Below are 22,335 nucleotides of genomic sequence, written 5' to 3' on the forward strand. Positions count from 1 at the left end.
TAACAGAACTGGTAAGGGCCCTTTCCTCCGGCTGAAGTTTTCTTTGGTTCCAGTTCTGCATTAGGCTACAATTCAGAATAATCAATTGTTGATGATACAGTGTCGTCCTCTTTTAAGAGGACTTGTCATATCTGCGAATCCAAAACTTGCAAAGACTTAGTCATTCGTCCCATATGCATACCCATTTCATCTCCCAACTCGTGCAAGTCCAACCGAAGGGGTGGATTTCTGCACTCTGTTCCCAGGCATCCGCTCGGATCGGACAAAGATTTTGTAAATATAGATTCAGCAAGCCCTTTAATAAGTTCCCGCATGGCAGGTAAGCATTTAATTTTAAATCGCATGGGATTCAAGGTGAACTGCCCATTGGATTTAAACTGCAGTAGTGGAAGGAGGCAGAGGATAGCAGAGATAAACGTATTTTTTCCTTATTGGAAGCCTCTGTCCAGTGAATTACTGCAGGGATCATTGCTGTGTCTACCTATGTTTGTCATCATTATTAAGGAATTATACAGCAATGGAGTAACTTTGCCAGTGACACCAAACTAGGTGGTGTTATGGACAGAGAGAAGGATATAATTTTTTTCAAATGAATCTATATTGGTTGGATAGGTTCGTCAAAGAGTCACAAAAGCAATTTTACTCTGAGGTGTCACAATTTGGTAGTCATAGTTTCACGGTGAATGGTAGCACTGGAGAGTGGAGCATAAGAGAGAGACCGATGGGTTGATTTGAAATTGGTAGTTCAGGTGGTTAAGTTTGTGAAGAAGCCATTTGGTACAGCTGGTACAGCTGAATGGTACAGCTGTACAAGGCGTCCGTGAAACGATACATAATACTGTGTGCCCAGCTGTCGGAATTATTTCCATATATTGGAAGTGTGCACAGAAAACGCATCAGGTTGTTGCTGAAACGGTATGGTTTCAGTTATAAGGAGAGGATGGGTAGTCTGGGTCTTTATTACCGAGAGTGAAGGAGGTTTACAAAATCATTTGGGTAAAAGATAAATACAGTGTTTAGTTGTTTTGTTCCTAAGGTAGATAATTCTAGAAGAGGAGGGCATAGATTTAAGGATTTAAGGTGAGAGGAGTAAGGTTAAGAAGGGACCTGAGACCACTCACCGAGATGGATGTCCCTATCTGGAATGAGCTACCAGGTGAAAACATGAAAGTGGGGAATATGTCAATACTCCAAAGACATTTTGATTGGTTTATATATGGATGGGCACAAGAGGGATATGGATCAACACATGCAAATAGGATTTTGCCCAGAATGCTGAGCTGGTTGAAGTAATTGGCCTGAATAATCGGTTCTATACTGTACGACTCTCTGAATATAGATGTTCGGATTCAGTCGTCCTGTGAGAATTATGTTCGAAATATTATCTTAGTTTGTTGGACGGTTTCAAATGAGAATGTTGCACTGTCTCTTTAGAGAAGTATTGATTTAAGAAGCTTTTTCTGCTTTTGGCTCCTTGTCCTCGTTGAAGTTTTGTAACATTTTTATTGTCTCTATCCATTTTCCTATTTTCCAGTTAATTATCCAAAAAAGTGGTTGTAAATAAAGTTCTTCATTTTATTTTTGAATTGGTCCGGTCGATCAATGAGCAAAGCCGCTTTCCATTGTGTTAGTTGAAATGGTGGGTGAACACCAATCTATTTGAAATTCACTTGCATGATCAGAAGACTGAAGTCATCACTGAAATGCATAGGAACAAGTATGAGGCATAACGGGGAGAGGGGGGGGGTGAGGAAACAAAACTCTAATTGCTGAGTGACTATTGCTTTTAACCCTTGGACTCCCGCCATTTTAAACTTTCATAAGATAAACACCAATACGAACCAGTTATCGGTTGGATATAAAACCAGTCCCTGAAAACAGTGTCCAAAGGGTTAATGTTCAGTGAATAATGCAAACAGACGTGTCTAACTTTGAATCTTCCAATTCGGTCTCAAGGTTAAATATGCTCTATGACAATGGGGATTGAATAAATTATCGTAAACACTTTGCTCAACCCCTAAAATTAGATCTTGCTAAATGTGGCAACACCCTTTAGGGATATCGCAAGCTTTAAAGTTACCTCTGGAACATTGCATCAAGTAGAGGTTTGGCTAATATATCTCCCCTTCACCACTGAGGACAATGCTCGAAATATTCAACCGTTTCAAGAAAATATACTATTTGATGCTTTTCATGATTGGTGTGCCTGGTAAGTGATTATGATATTTCGAGATAATGCACATTTATTTTGACCAATACTTTGATTTTTTTTCTGTGACAAAATGATACCTGATCTCCTAAATATCACTTAAAGTCACAAAGAATGCGATCATTCAACCTTGAATGTCCTGAATTGCTTCTTCAATCACTTACGCCACCATGTTTGAGAATAAACTTTGATTTCAGCTGGTAGATTCGATGAGTTATCTGTCAATTAACTCCCCTTCTGAGGTAGTAGCCAAACGCCTGGCTGAGCCTTAGGCAGTGTGTATAACTTAAGTGTTGTAACGATCAATTGCACCTGACCATCGTGATGCATTTTTATAGAAAATGGACATACTTGAATATAATTGAGGAGCAAAAAATGAAACAGCTGACAACCGTGCCGATATCATTGTGTGAGCTAAAGTAAAAATGCTGCATTTGTCTGAAATTGTAACAATAACCGTGAATGAAATCATTGATGAGAGAATTTGAAACTACACAGTTTGAAAAATTATTAACTTTTTTTTAATGCATCTCACCTGTCTTCATGAGAAACACTAATTTAGCGTGCATTTGTCCGAGGGATACAAGGCGGAAAGGGCATGGAAAATAACAAAGTAAGTTATGTTAGCTCCTGTAAATTAATAAAACCTGGGTAAAACGTTTTGGACAGTGCAGGAAAGTGTGCTATTTATGGCTGGAACGACAGTTTCCATGTTATTTTGGGGGTGGGGGTGGGGGATTAGGATTGTTCCACTACCACTACCATTCCCGTCAACACTCTTCTGTCTCGCCTCATTTTAATCACGATTTCCAGCCCAATCGCAATTTCTTCGTTTTGGGACCCTCTCGCGCCTAATTCCATTTGCCTTTCTCCACTCAGATATTTTGTCCATTTATCAAGTTTAAACCTCTTAATACACCATTCCATCCCCATCCACTCGGTTCCGTTTGAAAAATGTTTCCTACCTTCCCTTTGCATGCTCATCTCCGATACATAGTTTTGACCTGAAATGTCAGCCACTTCTTTGCCCCACAGTACCTTCTTAATGTTCTTCTAGCAGTTTGCTTTAACACAGATTCCAGCATCTGGAGCCTTCTGTATTCGATTGTATGAACATGGTTGCGTTTGCCGTTGTGTCATGAAAAATGTCAAATTACGCATCGGACGATATAACATTTTGTGCTTTAGTCCTCTTCAACATCTTTTGTCAAAATTAGGTAAGGACAAGAACATCCATCCCAATTGCCAAAGGTCTCTGTACCCACTGAGGATATCAAAAATTATATGGCCAATTGACGAATAGGCAATGAGTTCAGTGTCTCACATCATATTTAGAATGTTGACATCTAAGAATAAGTACATAATGAAGTAAAATGTAGCAATGGTGATGAAGCAGGTCAGCAAGGCACTGCTAATATGGACTTAATTTCAAACCCAAAATTTTAAAAAAAAAGCTTATTTAGAGACATTTCCAAAATGTAAATATTCTTTTGCCCAAATATAAAAATCATTGGCAAGTTAGTTTTCAGCAACCAATTTTCTGACCAGGATGTCACAGAAGATTTTCAATAATGTTGGTTATTTTTAAAATTCTTTCTAAACAAGAATTCCCAGGTTAGATAATGAAAGATTATCAACGTGGAAATTGTTAGAACCGACACACTTATGATTGGTTACAGTTGACCACCTTATGTGGTAACTTGTCATTATGTTTTGAGCACTGTATTTTTCCACACAAAAGTGCCACTGTTGTGTCCAGCATTTTTCAGAACATTTGCTCATTGTCTGTGTACGACTTTAAACACACATAACAATAACTGCATTGTGGTTTAGCTTCACCTGGTTCTCAACGCAAATAAAACACTGTAAAAATTGGACAAGGGTCCAGTGTCACAAAAAGACAAGACATGAAGTGAAACTTCTGTTACTATTGTCCCAGGATAGTTAAAACTAAAACACTGTTAACTTGAGATACACACACACACCAAAATTAACTCTGTTGAATAGTACTGTATTAGACTTGCTAGCTGATGAAAAACGTAATAAACGCGGAGAAATGGATATTGCCAGTTATATTAAGGACATTTCATTTGGTTTTAACAGTGATTTGTTGTCTTAATTTCATCTTCTGAAAGACTTATCGTTCACATGTATGCCAGCTACACTTAAAATAAAACTGTACATTAAGTATCTTTAGTGATGATGGAGATCCCTTTCTAGGCCACATTGCAGCTCTATAAGAAGAATTTCAGGAAATCCAAGTGAGGGAATATGTTACCTGTGGCTATTGGTGACGAACAGATAAGGAGTGAAAGATTAGATCACACGGAACAAGATGAACGGCAAAGGATTTATTAACGACTAAAATATCTCCATTCGTCGTTGGTAAAACCAAGACGTCGGAGATAGGGTTCTGGGAATTATTTGTATTTCTTTCAAGGTGGATTTATAATGAGCACGTCGTCGTTGGACAGGACTCTATATTGACGAGACTGAATTTCATGTTTTGGGCAATCGATTGACTGTCTTTCGTACAACGCAAACAATCAGGGCTTCCGATTTTCAATGTGGCTAACGCGACTTCACATTTCTCAAACAAAATTTGACTTTAAATTTTTTTGAACTGAAAGAAATCGGGGAAGACTTGCTCTGATGCTGTTCACACCAAATGAAAAAAAAAAGAATGAGTAACAAATATTGTCGAACTTCTGTTGAACATATTACAGGGACGTGGAAAATTTAGAGGCTATTTGTGTCCTGCAAGTTAAATTAGCCCAAGGTGCCCAGATTGTAAAATAAACCCAAATATCATATTGAAATGGGATTGGTAATTATCTGAAGAGGTAAAATAAATTAATTAGGTCAAGCACAGCCAGCTGAAGGATAAGAATCCTTACCCGCAAATATTGTTCCATCGATTAAATGTAATGACTTGACAAGCAAACGAATTGAGTGGGTAAGATAAATGCCACTGTGCAATGTTCAAAGGTTTAGAGAAAGCGCCTCATCAGGTACCATTAAAGTGGCTGGACTGAGAACAGAACATTTGGCTTGAAAACAAAGATAGAAAGTTTTCTAAACTTGATACGGAAAACTGATGTAAACCCTGTAGAAGATGAGTAGTGGTGTTCGCTGGGGATTTGTTTCGGGGGTGTTCTATTGTTTTCTGTTATTCATAATGTGCAAATGACACAGGGCTTCGTTGCCTTATGCACTGTGTTTGAGATAACAACAGAATGCTGCGGGTGAGAGCAGGCAGGAACACGAGAAATAAGTTTTAATTGAGTAATACAAGGAATTGTTTATTTCAAAAGCAGTGATCTGTAGAGTGATCGATCGCTGAATGTAATGTAGGAAGAGACTGGGTGGTGTCCTTTCTTTGTGCCTCAACACAATTAATTCATCGGCCTTCTAAATATTCGGTGATTGCACGGTTTAATAATTCTCTGGATCAACTTGCTCCCTATATTCTACTCCCAATCACATTTCTTCTAAAACATTTTTAGAGTCTGAATGTCGCAGATGAAATCACCACTTCTAATTGTCGCAGAAAAATTACAGAGTGCGGACTGTTTGTACCCTCTGATGAAGATAACCTGCTAGTTCTGCTGGGCAACACTTTTTGAAATTCAACTCAGTAATGGAGAAAGACTGTTGATTAAATTTGAACAAAGGGTAGTGCGCGACTTAGAAGGAATGGTTTAGATATTCGTGTTGTGTTTGTCTGCTGCTCTTAGACATCCTGCGGGAAGTGAATTGAGTTCAAGAGTTGGACTTCTCTTAAAATTTTCAAGTCGCTGGTGAGATCACAACTGCAGTATTCCCTGTATATGTGATCTTTTAACCATGGGACTGATATAATTAACACTTTTTAAAAAAAATTAAAGATAAATTTCACAAGGATGTTGGGTGATAGAAAAGAGAAGTTCGAAAGTCTCAGTGTTTCGGGTAGGGAGATTACATCGCGAAAGCGAAAGGGGAATATCAAGCCCAGAAAAGGGGCAAGGGGAAGGGCTGGGAAAGCCCATGAAGTGACAGAATACTGGACAGAAGAGGTTGGGAGATGGAGAACGGCTGCGGGCAGGGATACTTTGCGAAAGGAGAGATTTGAGGAAATACTCGGAACAGGAGGTGGGGCAGTAAATTAGAGAGAGGACCTTCGGAACTGGTTGTGAGTGGGGTGACTTAAAACGAGAAACCCCAATGTACATCCCATTGGATTTCATGCTATTTATTAGGAATATAATATATATATTCCTCGAATTTACGTGTACATTGGCAATGCACGAGCCAAGGACTGAGATATCTCCGTTGCAATGTTGAGCGAAATCAGATGGCTAGCAGCCGGAACCCAAGCTTGAACCGACAACATAGCGCAACTGTTCGGCCTTCCATCTCTGCTCACGTTCTCGATTCCAGCATCTGGTGTATTTGTGATTTTCTTTTTTCGTGGATGTTGCCGGACTGGGGGCCCGACTTATTAGGAGAGCTCTGGGTTGTTTCCCCTGGACTGCAAGAGGCTGCGTGAACATTGGAGATGGATATAAAATCATGAGTAGCACAGATAAGGCCGAAATTGGAGATTATGTCCACAGTTTCCTGCACTCTTGCATTTTAGCTTTAGATTTCGCCTCATAGCTTGTGTAGGAGATAAATTAATCTACTCTCATTCCGTTTTATTGTAGCTCCGACCGTCAAATATTTAATTCTCTACTAAAATATTAAGTATAGATTAATGCAGCATCAGGGAGCATCCGCGTGGTTTTAAGTGCTTGAACAATCAGTTGGGGTGGATTACATCTTCTTAATTTGCTCACATTCATCACACTTCCATGAACACTCCTTTCCACCTCGTTTTAGATTTCCAACTGCTGATATTTCTCCGCGTAAGAGGATGCAAGTGAAAGTTTGAAGTTTAAATTTATCGTCACGTATATCAATATTCAGTGACAGATGTCATTAAGCGAGCACATCAGTTGACATTTTATATATAGGACAACAAATAAGACACCGTATAACAGTAGGAAAGTGCAGAGTTGCAGAGAGAAATCAGTTGATTGGGAGCAAAGGAAACATTTTTTTACAATTTTAGGAATCTTTCGGAATTCTAATAATGTTGGGAAAAAGGCATTTTGAATCTGGTGGCACGTGATCTTGTTGTCATGATCCTTCTTCTAGGCGGGAGAGGAGTGAAGAAATTGTGGCGGGGCGGGATGGGTCTTTCAATATTTTGGCTGCTTTTCCCAAGGCGGCAGGGGCTACAGATGAAGCGTGTGGTGAAAGTGGATTTGTGTGATGGGCTGAGCCACGCTCACAACCGCCTGCATTTTCTTGCTGCCTTGGAGGGAGCAGTAATGCAACCTGACGGAATGCTTTCAATGGTGCATTTGTAGAAGTAGTTAATTGGATGCTGGTTTTTGCCTGGCTCCTTCTGATTTTTGGTTTCTGCTCTATTGGCCATTGCATCAACGTGGGTCAAGTCATTTGAGATGTGTACCCGTGGAACTTCGAGCCGTCTGCTATTTCAACCTCAGCACATTTGATGCGGACCGGGAGGTAACCTCTGCCATTCCTCTGGAATTCTATAACCATTCCTTTGATCAGGTTGTCACTCTATCTTATTTTTCAGCTCCATTTCGTCACTAGAGATCCTCCTCACCACAGAGGTGTAATCAGTGAATTTATGGATGGGTACACGGTTTTATTCACCGAGTTATCGAAAAGGATATCATGACGATGAAAGGCGTCCAGAAAAGATACACAGAAACATTACTGACACTTGCAGGCTACTGTTTTTGATAGAGACTGGACAGATTAGAACTTGTATCCCTGAATAATAGGAGGTTGAGAGGGTAACTTCATAAAGGGAAGAGTTAAATTAAATAGTAATAAACTTTCTTACGTTAATCTAAAACGTGAAGAGATGCATTGAAAGTGAAGGGATAAATCCGTAAAGGATTCTGAAGGGCACTTTGTCGTACTGTGTACTGGATATATCGAAATAAATATCACAGGAAATGGTGCAGGCAGTTATAATTGTAAAATTCTAAAAAGCAGTAGACAGTTTTATCTATGAGTAACATTTTGACAGATTTGCACTGAACGCAAGCAAATGGGACTACTTTAGGGAGACAACTTGGTCGGCATGAACAAACTGTACTGCAAAACTGTGGCGCTGTGATTCTTTATGCCTTTATTTAGAAAACATTTGCTGTTAATAACAATGTATTTTACCAGTTCAATGATTATTTTTTTTTATTTTCAAGTGAATCTAGTAGCGATTGTGATCCTGTCCCGAGGTAAATGCGGTCTCTCGTCGGGCACCACACACTATCTGGTGGCTATGGCAGCATCGGATCTATTGTCCATAATCACTGAGGTCTTTCTCTGGAGGATCAGTTATTATTACTTCCCGGGGAGTTTCTTGGATATCACCCCAGTGTGCAGTGTTATCCTTGTCCTGAGTCGCGCAAGTACCAATTCTTCTGTTTGGTTCACTGTAGCCTTCACCTTTGATCGATTTGTAGCCATTTGTTGTCAGAAACTTAAAGTGAAGTATTGCACAAAGAGAACTGCGATTGTCGTACTTGGGACCACAGGATGTCTCCTCTTCGTAAAAAACATTCCCTGGTATTTTACACTGAAATCTTGGACAATCATCGATAACGTGCCGTGGGGCTGTTACAATAAGCCAGGTTATTATTCTGAGCCGGGGTGGGTGGGATTTGATTGGTTTGATACCGTTTTAACGCCATTACTCCCATTTGCCTTAATATTATTATTCAACGCACTGACAGTCAGGCACATTATAGTGGCCAGTCGAGTGCGCGAAGGGCTAAAGAAAAAAGGAAATACAGATAATCGCAATGACCCGGAAATGGAGAGCAGAAGAAGGTCTATCATTTTGCTCTTTGCCTTATCCGGGAGCTTCATACTATTGTGGATGGTATATGTCCTTTATTTCATCTATTATACAATTACAGGAAAAGATCGTAGTGATTTTAACGAATCCGAGAATATATTCCGTCAAGCTGGAACTTTACTCCTGAATTTAAACTGTTGCATAAACACATTCGTCTATGTGGTGACTCAATCTAAGTTCAGAGATCAACTCAGGGATGCGGTGAAATATCCAATCGTTTCATTTGTTCAATGGTGTAATAGTAGCTGCGAGAGGATGATACAGAAACCATGAAGGAGAGAGTTCCATCATCTCTAAGCGAAAGATTCGAACGTGCAGCGTCAGTGTTCTGGGACCTGTTGAAAGAACTGCAGAGAATTATCCCACGACAAAAGGGTATGGGCATAGTACTGCTGAATGGGATTACCATAAATACGTAATTGTGTATCAGTGTGGAGGTGGGGCGGCAAATTGCCTGCTTTATTATATTGGATTGTATTACTATAATTATCAAAACAAAGATCTAGTGTAATGTTGAACTGAACCGGTCAAATTAATGAAGCTGTTCTCATAAAAATTATAATGCTTATTGAACACCTTCCACAAATGAAATGTCTCAAATTAACTCACAATGTTAAAACCCTTCAAAATTAACAACACGGTCTCAAATTTCAACTCTCAATTTTAAAAAGGGTTTTGGTCGCGAAAAACAGTATAACGAGGACAGCCCGTCAATGCATCTTGTTCGTTCTTTTCGGAGCTTATTTTCACACCATTTAAGATCAATAATAATCGTCATCGTTCCTGAAGTAACTCTCAAAAGCACCACAGCTCACTTGTCAAGTGTCTCAAAACATAAAGTACGTCAACCCCAAGTAGAACGGGCAAAAGGAAAAACTTCAATATTGCATTGGAAATTAAAAATACAGAAAAAAAACCAGATCGCTGATATGTAAAGCTCTACGAACCAATACTACAAAGAACGTTTAAATATCAGAAATTGATTCAAATTTTAGTCGACCAATTTAGAGCATTAGCATAGTAAATATTTAAAACGAATGCAACAAATGGGACCAAGAAAAAAAATCTCAGTGTGAGAGCAGCTTGTAGTCACCCAACAATAATTCAGAACATCAGGCTAAAACAATTATCCTCACTTCCCTCACCCAGAAAGACAATGAAACCAGAGAGAAAAGCAGTATATATTTATTGAAATTAATATGTCATGGCACATCTGCCGAACCACCTCAAAATAACAGATATCAATAAAAAAAAACAATTTTTAAAATTATTCATTAACTATTGATGATGTAGTGGAACATATGCCAGAGCCATCGAATCATAGAGCACCTTACATAGCTGCAGCACATCCAAATGACGATGTAACTCAAAATAATTCAGCAACTCAGAATTCAAATATCACAGCAGATGCTTAATTTCAGCCACATTAAATGTCAAATATCCATCAAACATCCCAAAATAAGATATCAGCTGGAGAAATGAAACATCTGAAGTTGCACATCTTGGCACAGTTTAAAAAAAAACAGCCCAGCTCAGTTTCATTCAGGTAACACTAATTAGTTAGATCATCCTTTGTGCAAGCGACCTGGACATGTAAGAAGGTGAGGTCCTTCTGGACAGAACTAGGCAAAGTCTCAGGGAAAATTATAGGTAAAGAATTCCCACAGGACCCTGTGGAGTCACGTGATGGAGTAGAGGTTAGTAGGGTAAAACCAGCCCTCTCCATAAAAAAGAAAAAATGTCAGAAAAGAGAAAGTTCAACAAATATAAGAAATAGAAGATAAAGTTGCAGAGAAGAGAAAGAAGATGGCACCTAAGAAGGAAAAGGTAAAAACAACGAGAAAAAAAGAAGAAAAGTCACTCGAAAAGAAAGAAGACCTTACCTGCACGAAGGAACAGGGAGTCATGGTGGCAAAGAATGTCCGTTCTCCAAGGTTAGTGCCAGCCCTGTGGAGTCACAACCCCCAGACCCGTGGACTGCAAACAAAACTGCGCAATCAAAGGTAAAAGAACACCAACGGGAGGGGGGCTCAGCCGAGGAGTGGGCAACATTGGGGTGACCAGCTGAGGGACGCCCGACATCAGGGCTCTCAGTTGGAAAATAAGGAAGGCAGCAGGAGAGGGAGTGAGGTACCAGGTGAGAAAGAAAGTCGAAGGGGTGTATGGCAAAAGGAGCAGCAGCAGGAGGCCCGAAAGATGAGCAGACCAGAAGGGGAGGATCAGCAGCAAGAAGCCTAGCAAAGTGATACAAGCAACTCATCCAGAAAATCAGAAGAGATACAATACAAAGAGGAGAGAAGAAGATACAAATACAGGTACAAACACAGAAGAAGAGGAAGAAGAAGACCAAGGACTTCACAGAGAAATAGAAGGTAAAACAGCTTTTTTTGAAGAATAAATGACTGCATTAAAAGAATAGTTTTCATTAGAATGTAGTGCAATTAAAAGAATAATGAAAAGAACAGAAGATAAAATGCAAAGATTAGAACCAGTCATGACAAAAATAGGGAAAAGAGTAGAAAATATGGAAGAATGAGAAATGGCTGTAGAAATGGAAGTAAACAGCAAGAGGAAAATTTGAAGAAAGTGACAAAAAAAATTTAAAGAGACACAAGATTTGTTATCTCAGAAAATTGATATGTTGGAAAATTATAGTAGGCAAAAAAACATAAAAATAGTGGGCCTGAAGGAAGATGAAGAAGGCACAGACATGAAGGAATTTATAAAAGGATGGGTCTTGAAGGTCCTGGAAAAGACAGAAATGCAGGAAGAAATGGAAATAGAAAGGGCACACAGAGCACTAGCTCCGAAACCGCAGACACATCAAAAATCAAGATCCATCTTAGTAAAATTTTTTAGATATATAACAAGAGAAAATATACTGGAGTGGGCAAGGAATAAAATTAGAGAAGATAATAAATCATTTGAATACAAGGGTCAAAAAATATTCTTTTTACCCAAACATAAGTTTTGAACACTTAAAGAAGAGGAAGAATTTAATACAGCTAAAAAGATTTTATGGAAAAAAGGTTATAAATTCATGTTAAGACATCTAGGGGTGCTTAAAATATTTATACCCGGGATGCAAAACAGGCTGATCTCAGATCTGGAGGTCGAACAAGAATTCGCAGAGCATTTGCAAGAAAGAAGGAGAGATGAAGGGATGTAATAAGAATGAAGAACGGCAATAAAATATATATAAAGATGTAAAAACAATGTATATATAAAGAAATAAAGAGGGAAAAAAGGGAAGGAAGGAAGTAAAGGGATGAAAAGGAGAGAGCTTTTTACATGTGTAAAAAAGTATTTTCTGGGGTGGGGTTCGGGGGAAGAGAATAACTGTCACTGCAAAATTAGTTGACGCTTGTGAGCAAGATCACAATCCAAATGGAAAGAGGAGTTGTGGTTGCCCGGCAAGGGATAAGGGGCAACTCAGATAAGGGGGGACTTGGGGTTAAGGTAATATTGTGTGTAGGAATTGTTGGAGTATTTATGTTTTAAATGTGTTGTCATGCATTGAGTTTAAAGAGAGAAAACTGAGAGATTAAAATGGGGAAAAGGTGGATGGCAGTGGTGAGGAAGCTGAAATTAGATGTAAACAAGTTATAAGATGAGCACGTTGGACTATATGACTATAAACATTAATGGATTGCATAAGCAAATTAAAAGGAAGAGGCTATTAAATTTGCTGAAAAAATAAAAAAATAGATATAGCATTTCTACAGGAAATGCATCTAACTGAAGTGGAACATAACAAATAAAAGAGAAACTGGGTAGGACACTCAGCGGCAGACCTGTAGCTATATTAATTAATAAAAATGTACCAATCAAAATAGAGGAGGAAATAATAGATCCAGCAGCGAGGTATGTAATGATAAAGTGTCAGATATACTCAGAAGTTTGGAATTTGTTCAATATATATTCACCTAATCAGAAGGATCAAAAATTTATGCAGGATATCTTTTTGAAGATTGTGGATACACAAGAAAATATATTGATAGGAGGGATTTTAACCTTAATTTGGATCCAATGTTGGATAACACTGGACAAAAGACAAGCAAAAAGAATAAAGTAGCCAAATTTATGGTTAAATCAATGCAGGAAATGAAACTTATGGATATATGGAGGAGGAAGCACCCAAGAGAGAAGGAATATTCATATGATTCCAGTAGGCATAAAACATACTCAAGGATTGATACATTTTTGTTGTTAGCCCATATTCAAGGGAGAGGTAGGAAAACTGAGTATAAAGCTAGACTACTATTAGATTATTCACCTCTAATATCAGCAATAGAACTGGAGGACATCCCACCAAGAACATATAGATGGAGGTTAAACTCCATGCTACTTAAAATGCAGGAATATAGAGAGTTTATTGAATGTCAAATTAAAACATATTTTGAAATAAACACTGAATCAGTGAAAGACAAATTTATATTACAAGATGCAATGAAAATCTTCATTAGAGGACAGATAATAAGTTATGTAACTAAGATGAAAAAGGACAACAATCGGGAAATAGAACAGTTGGAAACGGAGATAGTAAGTACAGGAATGGAACTAGTAAAAAGGGATGATATAACGAAAAAGAGAGAATTGGCGGACAAAAAAATAAAATACGAAACATTACAAATGTAGAAGGTGAAGAAGAACATAATGAAAATAGAGCAAAACTATTATGAACTGGGAGAAAAAAACACATACAATATTAGCCTGGCAACTTAAAACTGAACAAGATAAAAGAACTGTACTCTCATCAAGGAAAAAGGACAAACAAATTATATTTCACCCAATAGAGTTAATGAAAACATTAAGGAATTTTATGAACAATTATACCAAATTGAGAACGAGGGGAAAGATGATAAAATAGAAGAATTTTAGCAAAAATTGAACTGCCGAAATTGCAAGAACAAGACCAAAACAAACTGATAAAGCCATTTGAGATAGAGGAAGTACAGGATATATTAAAAAAAAGCTGCCGAACAATAAAACACCAAGAGAGGATGGATTCCCAATAGAATTCTATAAAACATTTAAATTGCTATTAATTCCTCCTCTCCTGGAAGTAATGAACCAGGTAGAAGAAACAAAAAACTTGCCAGATTCATGTAAGACAGCAATAATTAGAGTAATACCAAAGACGGGGAAGGATCCATTAACACCAGCATCATATAGACCAATATCTCTACTTAACTCAGATTATAAAATAATAGTGAAATTATTAGCAAACACATTGGCTGATTGTGTACCAAAAATAGTAAAACAAGATCAAACTGGATTTATTAAAAGAAGGACAGTGGATTATGACTGTAAACGTTTAATCTAATTCATGCAGTTCAAAGAAATAAGAAGCCAACAGTGGCTGTTGCTTTAGAAGCAGAAAAAGCCTTTGACAGAGTAGAGTGGAACTATCTATTTAAAGTATTACGGAGGTTCAATCTACCATAAAAATATATTAATTGGATTAAAGCATTGTATAATGGACCATTGGTGAATGGATATGTATCAAGCCAATTTAAATTAAGTAGGTCAACTAGAAAGGGGTGTCCATTATCCCCCTCATTGTTTGCCTTAGCAATAGAACCATTGGAGAACTGATAAGAACAGAAAAATAAAATAAAAGGGATAAAAATAAAGGAGAAGGAGCATAAAATCAGTTTATTTGCAGATGATATCATAGTATTCCTAACAGAACCAGAAATATCAATAAAAGAAAATGAAGGTGTATGGAGAAATATCAGGGTACAAGATCAATGGAAATAAAAGTGAAGTGATGCAAATGAGTAACGTGGATAATACAGAATTTAAAAAAGAATCACCATTTAAATGGCAAGCACAAGCAATCCGATATCTCAGTATCAGGTTGGATAATAACTTAAGCCACTTGTACAAACTAAATTATCAGCCACTAATAAAGAAATTGCAGGAAGACTTTGAAATAAGTATTGTATCCCTTTTAATGTAATTTGCCCTCCCTATTAACGTGAGTAGTAATTCTTTCCAATGTTCTATCATTACCAATGCCCTTAACAGTGAAATTCTTCAATGAACTAAAGAGAATAATAAGGAAATTCTTGTGGAAAGGAGGGAAACCAGGGTAGTGTTAGATAAATTAACAAGGTGGTTTGCAGTTACCAAACTTTAAAATTATTATAGAGCCGCACATTTAAGGTATTTATCAGATTCTTACCAGACTGGACTAAGATAGAATTAGATAAAATAGGGGAGAAGGTACCGGAACATATACTTTATAAATGGGATGAGAATCTGGTGCAATAAAACAGCTCACCAGTATTGCATCATTTACTTAATATATGGAAGAAGATCCACTTAGAAAGGAACAAAAAATGAATGACCAAATATCAAAATTGTTATTGACACAGAACCTACTAATTCCTTTTACGATAGATAACATTTCCTTTTGAGAATGGGAGAGAAAAGGAATCAAAAGAATAGAAAATTGTTTTTTGGGAAATAATTTATTAACATTTGAATAATTGAAGTAGAAATATGGAATAACTCATGGTACAATGTTTGAATATCATCAACTGAAAGCTTATTTAAAAGATACATTGGGAAACAGATTGAGATTACCAGAAGGAAGCAGTTTTAAATATGTGCTTACAGACACAGTAATAATTAAAAGATTTATAACAAACATGTACATTAAGCTGCAACATAAGGAAAATGATGAAATAAACTATAAATCTTAACAGAAGTGGGAAAAGGATTTAAACATAAAGATAAAAAATGAAGTATGGGAAATGTTATGTTCTGGAACTATGAAGAATACAATAAACACAAGGTTATGCATGATACAGTATAATTGGTTGCACAATATCACTCCTCAAAAATGAAAAGAATGGGATTCAACATTATCAGATAGATGTTTTCACTGTAAGAAGGAAATGGGAACAACCGCACATGCAATTTGGGCATTTACGAAAATGAATATGTTTTGGGAGGAATTAAATCAGATATTAAATAAAATCACAAAAAATAACACACCAAAAAATCCAGAGATCTTTCTTTTAAGTAACGTAAGAAGTAAAGAATTAGGCCTCAAATTGGATAAATCGCAATAAAGATTCATTATGATAGCCTTAGCAATAGCAAAAAAATGTATAATGTCAACTTGGAAAATGGAAGAGAGCTGGAGAATACAGCAATGGTACATAGAAATTAATAAATGTATTCCATTGAAAAAATAATCTATAATTTAAAAAATAAAGTCACATTGTTTGAACAAATTTGGGAACCATACATGGAACATAACAGAGAGAGCTTGCCTCGGACCTCCATCCCCTAAAATGATAAGAAGACAAAACGACTAGATTCAGTGTGTAACAAATTGATCATGCATTTTTCTTGTTTATTTTCCTTTGTGTGAAGATATTGTTTAATGGTTTTATTGTATTGTATATGTTGAATATTTATGGGTTTTGGAGGGGATGGGAAGTGGGGAGGGAGGGAAAGGGGGGAAAAAGGGAGAAAATGACACTGTGTATATTTATTGAGAAATATTTGTACATATTTTGGTTGATATGGTTAACAGTGTGAAAAATTTAAAAAATAAAAAAAATACATCCAACATGTCTCAGTGAAAAAGCTACTAGGATGGAGCAAACTTGAAGGAGAGAATTTAAAAAAATACTGATCATCCTAAATATAAATCTAACAGCAAGAATCAGTATAACAAATACAGTGAGGAGGAGTGAGGAAGAGAGATACTAACAAAGGAACAAATAGCATTTGTTATAATGGGATTGTAATTTGATAGCTACCACTGAGTAAAAGGAAATACTTTTGACAAAATATTTCACTTGCACATTAAGTAATACATGTGCCTATAAATTGGACTGCATGGTTGGTATAGCGATTAGCACAACACTTTTACAGCTTTTAGTGATCGAGACCTGTGTTTGAATCCTGTGCTGTCAGGAGTTTGTACTTTCTCCCTGTGCCTCAGTAGTTTACCCTGGAGGCCCAGGTTTCCTCCAACTGTTTGAAATGTACTGGGGGGGGGGGGGGGATGGTGGTGGGGAAGTAGGTTAATTGTGTGGAAATTGGGAGACGTACTAGTGGGACGAAATTGGCAGTTAATTTGTTGTGTTTAAATTTAAAAAAAACACAGCATGACCACAGGCAAAGTAATTTTGGTGGCAGGTTACTGAAGGGAAAATGAACCATAGTAAACAAGTAGAAGTAGAAAAAATATACAGAAATGCTGGAGGAAATCAGCTGGTCTTGCAATGTCCAGAGGAGGTAAAGATATATAACATTTTGTGCTTCAGCCCTTCATCAAGGTAAAAAGGGCACAGGCCCGAAATGTCAGTTATATATCTTTACCTCCTGTGGGTGCTGCGAGAACCACTGAGATCCTATAGCTTTTCTTTATTTTTACTACAATCACAGTGTCTGCAGGTTTTCATGTTTTACTCCATGTTTAATAATGACAGTAGTGGGTCTGTGGCCATTTGATCGACCTCTCAGTGAAGAATATCAAAAAGACAACATCTTAAAATTAAGATTTTTTCTCTAAAAAATGGACAAAATAAGTATTAAGAAACCAAGGCAGCCAATAACAAAAATGGAAGAAGCTTCTACTCAGCCAGGAACATGGAGCAAAAGCCAAAAAGAGAGTGGTGCAAAAGTGACTTTGGGCCCAGGGGACCCTGGCAGAGCTGGGGAGTCAGGACAATAATCAAATATTATCCTGGAGAAAATGGAAAATCGAAAATGTAATGAGAGACATGACTGAAAGGATAACTGAAATTAAAGAAATCGATGAAGACTTAATGTAAAGAATGAACCAAGCAAAAGAAGACTTGGTAAAAACACAGGATAAATTAAAAGCTTTGGAGAAAGATGCAAAGCAATGGGTGTCAGACAGACAAGGTCTGTTGGACAAGATTGACCATATGGAGAATTTTAGCAGACAAAATAATATTTAAATTATTGGACTGAAAGAAGGAATCAAGGGAAGAGATCTGGTGAACTTCTTCAAAACATGGATCCCACAAGTGCTGAGAGAAGACAAATTCAGAGAAAAATTGCATATTGAAAGGGCTCACCTGACCTTCGGTCCCCGAAGATCTGGTGATCAGTGACCACAACTGGTCCTGGTAAGACTTTTGAATTACTGGGAATGGGAAACAATTCTGGGAGCAGCATATGAATACTCTAAGTAAAATAATGGCATGCTGGAAATTGACCATGAAAAAGTGCTATTCTTCCAAGATTTTAGTCCTGGTTTGATTAAGCAAAAGAAGGAATGTGATGATGTAAAAAGGCAATTGCGTTTCAAAAACTAGAAATATCCAATGATATACACTGTGACTGTGAGAGGCGAAGCAGCAGAAGGTAATCTATAATTTTTCAAGACTAAGAAAGTGGTGGAAGACTTCCTGCGAGGTTTATGAAAAGACTAAGGTTGCCAAAGAAGACCATGAAGAATGTTTACAATGGGACTAAGTAAAAGTTGTATTTAAAATAAAATATTTTGTATTTATTGTTGAAAAGTAAATTTTATTGAAATGTTTTCAGAGAGTTCAGAAAATTGGGAAAAGTAGTAGCAAAGTGAAGACTTGGTCCAAGGGGGAGAATGGTGCCCAGAGAAGTGTATCTATAAAAGATGGAGTTCTTCATCCTTGAGAGATTCCTTGGGCTTGTTTCATGGCTTTTGGGATTTCCTGTTTACGTCACAAGTCAGGGCAAGGACACTATGTTTTTTTGAAAGGGGAATGATCACTATTATTTAAACAATCAAAAAGGCTTTTATTGTTCAACAATATTTGTTTAAAAAATCAATATGGATGGAATGTTAAAATTTATTAGTCTTAATGTTAATAGGATAACTGGAATAGTGGAAAGGAGGTGGGTTTCGGCATACATAAAAAATTAAAGACAGATATAGTCTTTCTATAAGAAACACCTCATTAAATCAGAACATTCTAAATTAAAAAGAGGATGGGTGTGATAAGTAACATCATCTACATTTGGCTCAAAAGCAAAATAAAGTAGCGTTCCTAATTAAAAATAAATACCAATAATAATAGAAGATACACTGACTGATCAAGCCAGAAGATTTGTATGACATATTGTAAAATTTATGCAGAATTATGGACATTTATGAATATAATGCATCAAATTATGATGATGAATCCTTTATGAAGAATATCTTTGTAAAAACAGCAGATGGAAGACAAAATATACTGGTTGGAGGAGACTTCATTTTCTGTCCAGATGCAATATTGGATAAATCAGCCAGAACAGTGACAAGGGCAAAAGATGCAAAAATGACACTATCATTTATGAAGGATTTAAATTTGATTCAATATATAGAGGCAGCTTAATCCCTTAGAAAGAGACTATTTGTTCTACTGAAGGATATATAATTCACAAGGATTGAATTGTTTTTAATGTCTGCGCAGTTAAAAAGTAGAGTGTGTATAGATGGCGTCCCAATACCACACTTTTGTGAATTTATTAAGAGACAGATAGAAATATTTTGTGAATCTAATCTCCTTTCTACTGATAATTGCTTTTTAATATGGGATAGTCTTAAAGCCTAAGAGGACAAATTATTTGTTATACAAAAAAAAATCTTAAGAAAGAAGCTACAGAGCTGGATGGTCTAGAGAAAGATAGATGGAATCAAATATTTAGGAATAATGACAGATAATAATTTATAGAACTTACATAAATTTAATTACACTCTTAGGAAAAATAGAGAAATATTTACAGAAATGGAAAACCCTGCTGATTAGTGGGAAGAATAAATGGTATTAAAATGAAGATAATGCCAAGATTACAGCATCTTTTCAATTGTTGCCTAGTGCCCGACCAAAACAATTATTTAAATTATTGAATAATTACATAAAGCAATTCCTATGGAATAACAAAGTGCCGAGAATTTCATTGGAAAAGTTAACATGGGATTATAAACTGGAAGGACATCGGACTTTAAGAAATACTATTTATCAGCACAAGCAAGATTTTTATCATACCTTTTTAAAAAAGACAGTCCCCTTTCTTGGATCTAAATGGGATCGAATGCAATAAGAAACAACAAAGGATTTTATTTATAAACATAAAAGACAGATGACCCTATATTATTACATATGATTAGAATATGGCACAAAATAAATGAGTATACTGGGGGACAACAAGCAGGTGTATCATTAAGAACACCCTTGAGTAAAACTATTACTGCCTCTGAATCTGGGTAACAAAATACTGAATTCATTGTATGATAAAGGATTAAGATATATTGATGATTGTTATGTGGTGGGATCATTCATATCTTTTAAACAATTATGAAATAAATATGGAGTAGCTAATGGGACTTTCTTTTGTTTTCTCCAGCTAAGGTCATTCCTAAGAGAAGTGAAGTGGAACGAATTGAAATTAGTGAAGTGGAACGAATGATTTGGCAGGGGAATACACTTAAATGTATAACCAAGATGCACTACACTCTCCAAAATAAAAGTGCGAAACTAGGTTTACAGAGATCGAGAGAGATGGGAGTTGTATCTAGGTGTTGCAATAATGGAAAGATGGTGGTTTGATTGATGTTTGGATAGCATGACGTCAATTATAAGTTTATGATGCACATAAAAAAAGTATTAAAGGAGGGCATATACAAGTGCTTCCACCACAGGTGGTCTGATTAGGATCAGACATAAGCTATATTTGTGATGCAGTGCCAAAATGCTAGTCTGATAAATTTATGAACAGCTAATTGGAGATCTCTAACAATAATAATTTGGAATATATAAGGGTGATAGAGAGATTAGTGACTTGGAGCTTGAAGTCAAAAACTTCCAGAAGATGGTGGAGATCACTCTCCAGTCTGAATTGAAAGACACTGAGCCTCCAGTAGTAAATATCTCCAGTGAAATATGCTAGTCCACAAATATTGATGCACCAGCACCTCTACTTCTTGAAAAGCCTGAGAAAATTTGGCAAGTCACCTGCCTTCCTCACAAATTTCTACAGTTGCCCCATTGAAAGTATTCTGTCAGGGTGCATCACCACATTGAACAAGAAATGCTTTGCCAAAGATCACAGGAATGCGTAGAAGGTTGTGAACTCAATTCAGTCCAACATACAACTCCTGCCCCTTCAATGACTTCATCTATTCTTTCTGCTGCTTCAGAGAAGCAATGAACATACCAAGTCTCATTGCATCCATCATATACTCTCCACCTTCTATTGGAAGGGAGATTCACAAGTGTGATATTGCACACCAAAAAGTTGAAGGAGAGTTTCTTTCCTGCTGTTATTATACTCTTGAACAACCTCCAAAACAATGAAATTAATTAACCTTTGCTCTGTAACACTGATACCTGTCACTCTACTGCCCCACATTGTGATTTCTTGCTGTACTAGTCTGGGATGTGTAATTACTCTGCTCACACCCTTGGTATAAAGGGACAATAAACTTAAACTTAGAGTAATTCAGAAATAGTGCATGTAGCTTAGGAGAAGTAGTTGTGGGGTGAGGGAATGAGACTCCTTAGACGTAAAAAGTGACATTAACTGCTTTATTTAATCACTTTTAAATTAATCAATGATTTTTTTTCATCCTTCTTCAGTATAAAAATTAAAATAAATGCAGTTAGGATTTAATGACAAATTTCAAACAAACACCATTGTGGTGTCATATTAGTTGCAGAGAAGCAGCTTGTAAAAGTTTGGTTATGCATTGATTTAACTGCACATGCGTAATTGAAGTTGCAATCCATTTTTCCAAATAAAAGTGCCAAGATAGGCAGTTGCTTCTATCTCAAGAAGCTCCCATGTGATGAAGCTTTTTAATTCTGTGTGGCTTTTGGATAAATGTCCCTCTTTGGGCCACCTGCAGTGGCTCAGTAAGTAGAGCTGCCTCATAGAGCCAAGGACCAGCTGTCTGACATTTGCAGGTTCTCCATGAGTCTGTATGTGGTTTGTCTGGGTATCCCGAGGATATGCAGATTGGATGACTGATTCGCTGCTCTAAATTGCCCCTCACAAAGGTGAGCAGTAGACTTTGGGAGGGCGAGAAAAGAATATTGCTGAGCATGGGAGGAAAATATGGGATTTATGTCAGATTAATGTAACTAGTTGGTCGATGGATGACTTTTCTGTGCTATATCTCTATGAAACGCCATTTGAAATGTCTTTGCTGGCGGAGCTACTATAAAGGCAATGATGTAACGGC

The 22,335-nt window shown here is 36.9% G+C and overlaps 1 protein-coding gene across 1 annotated transcript; it reads left to right on the top strand.

Moving 5' to 3' along the window:
* The first annotated feature begins 2,142 nt into the window (after positions 1 to 2,142).
* Positions 2,143 to 9,404, top strand: LOC138765530 (probable G-protein coupled receptor 139). The gene is made up of 2 exons (XM_069942559.1): positions 2,143 to 2,209; positions 8,476 to 9,404. The coding sequence occupies exons 1-2, from the start codon at positions 2,143 to 2,145 to the stop codon at positions 9,402 to 9,404; spliced, it is 996 nt and encodes a 331-aa protein (XP_069798660.1).
* The last annotated feature ends 12,931 nt before the right edge of the window (positions 9,405 to 22,335 follow it).

The sequence above is a fragment of the Narcine bancroftii genome, chromosome 5 (genome assembly GCF_036971445.1).
Source record: "Narcine bancroftii isolate sNarBan1 chromosome 5, sNarBan1.hap1, whole genome shotgun sequence".
NCBI lineage: Eukaryota > Metazoa > Chordata > Chondrichthyes > Torpediniformes > Narcinidae > Narcine > Narcine bancroftii.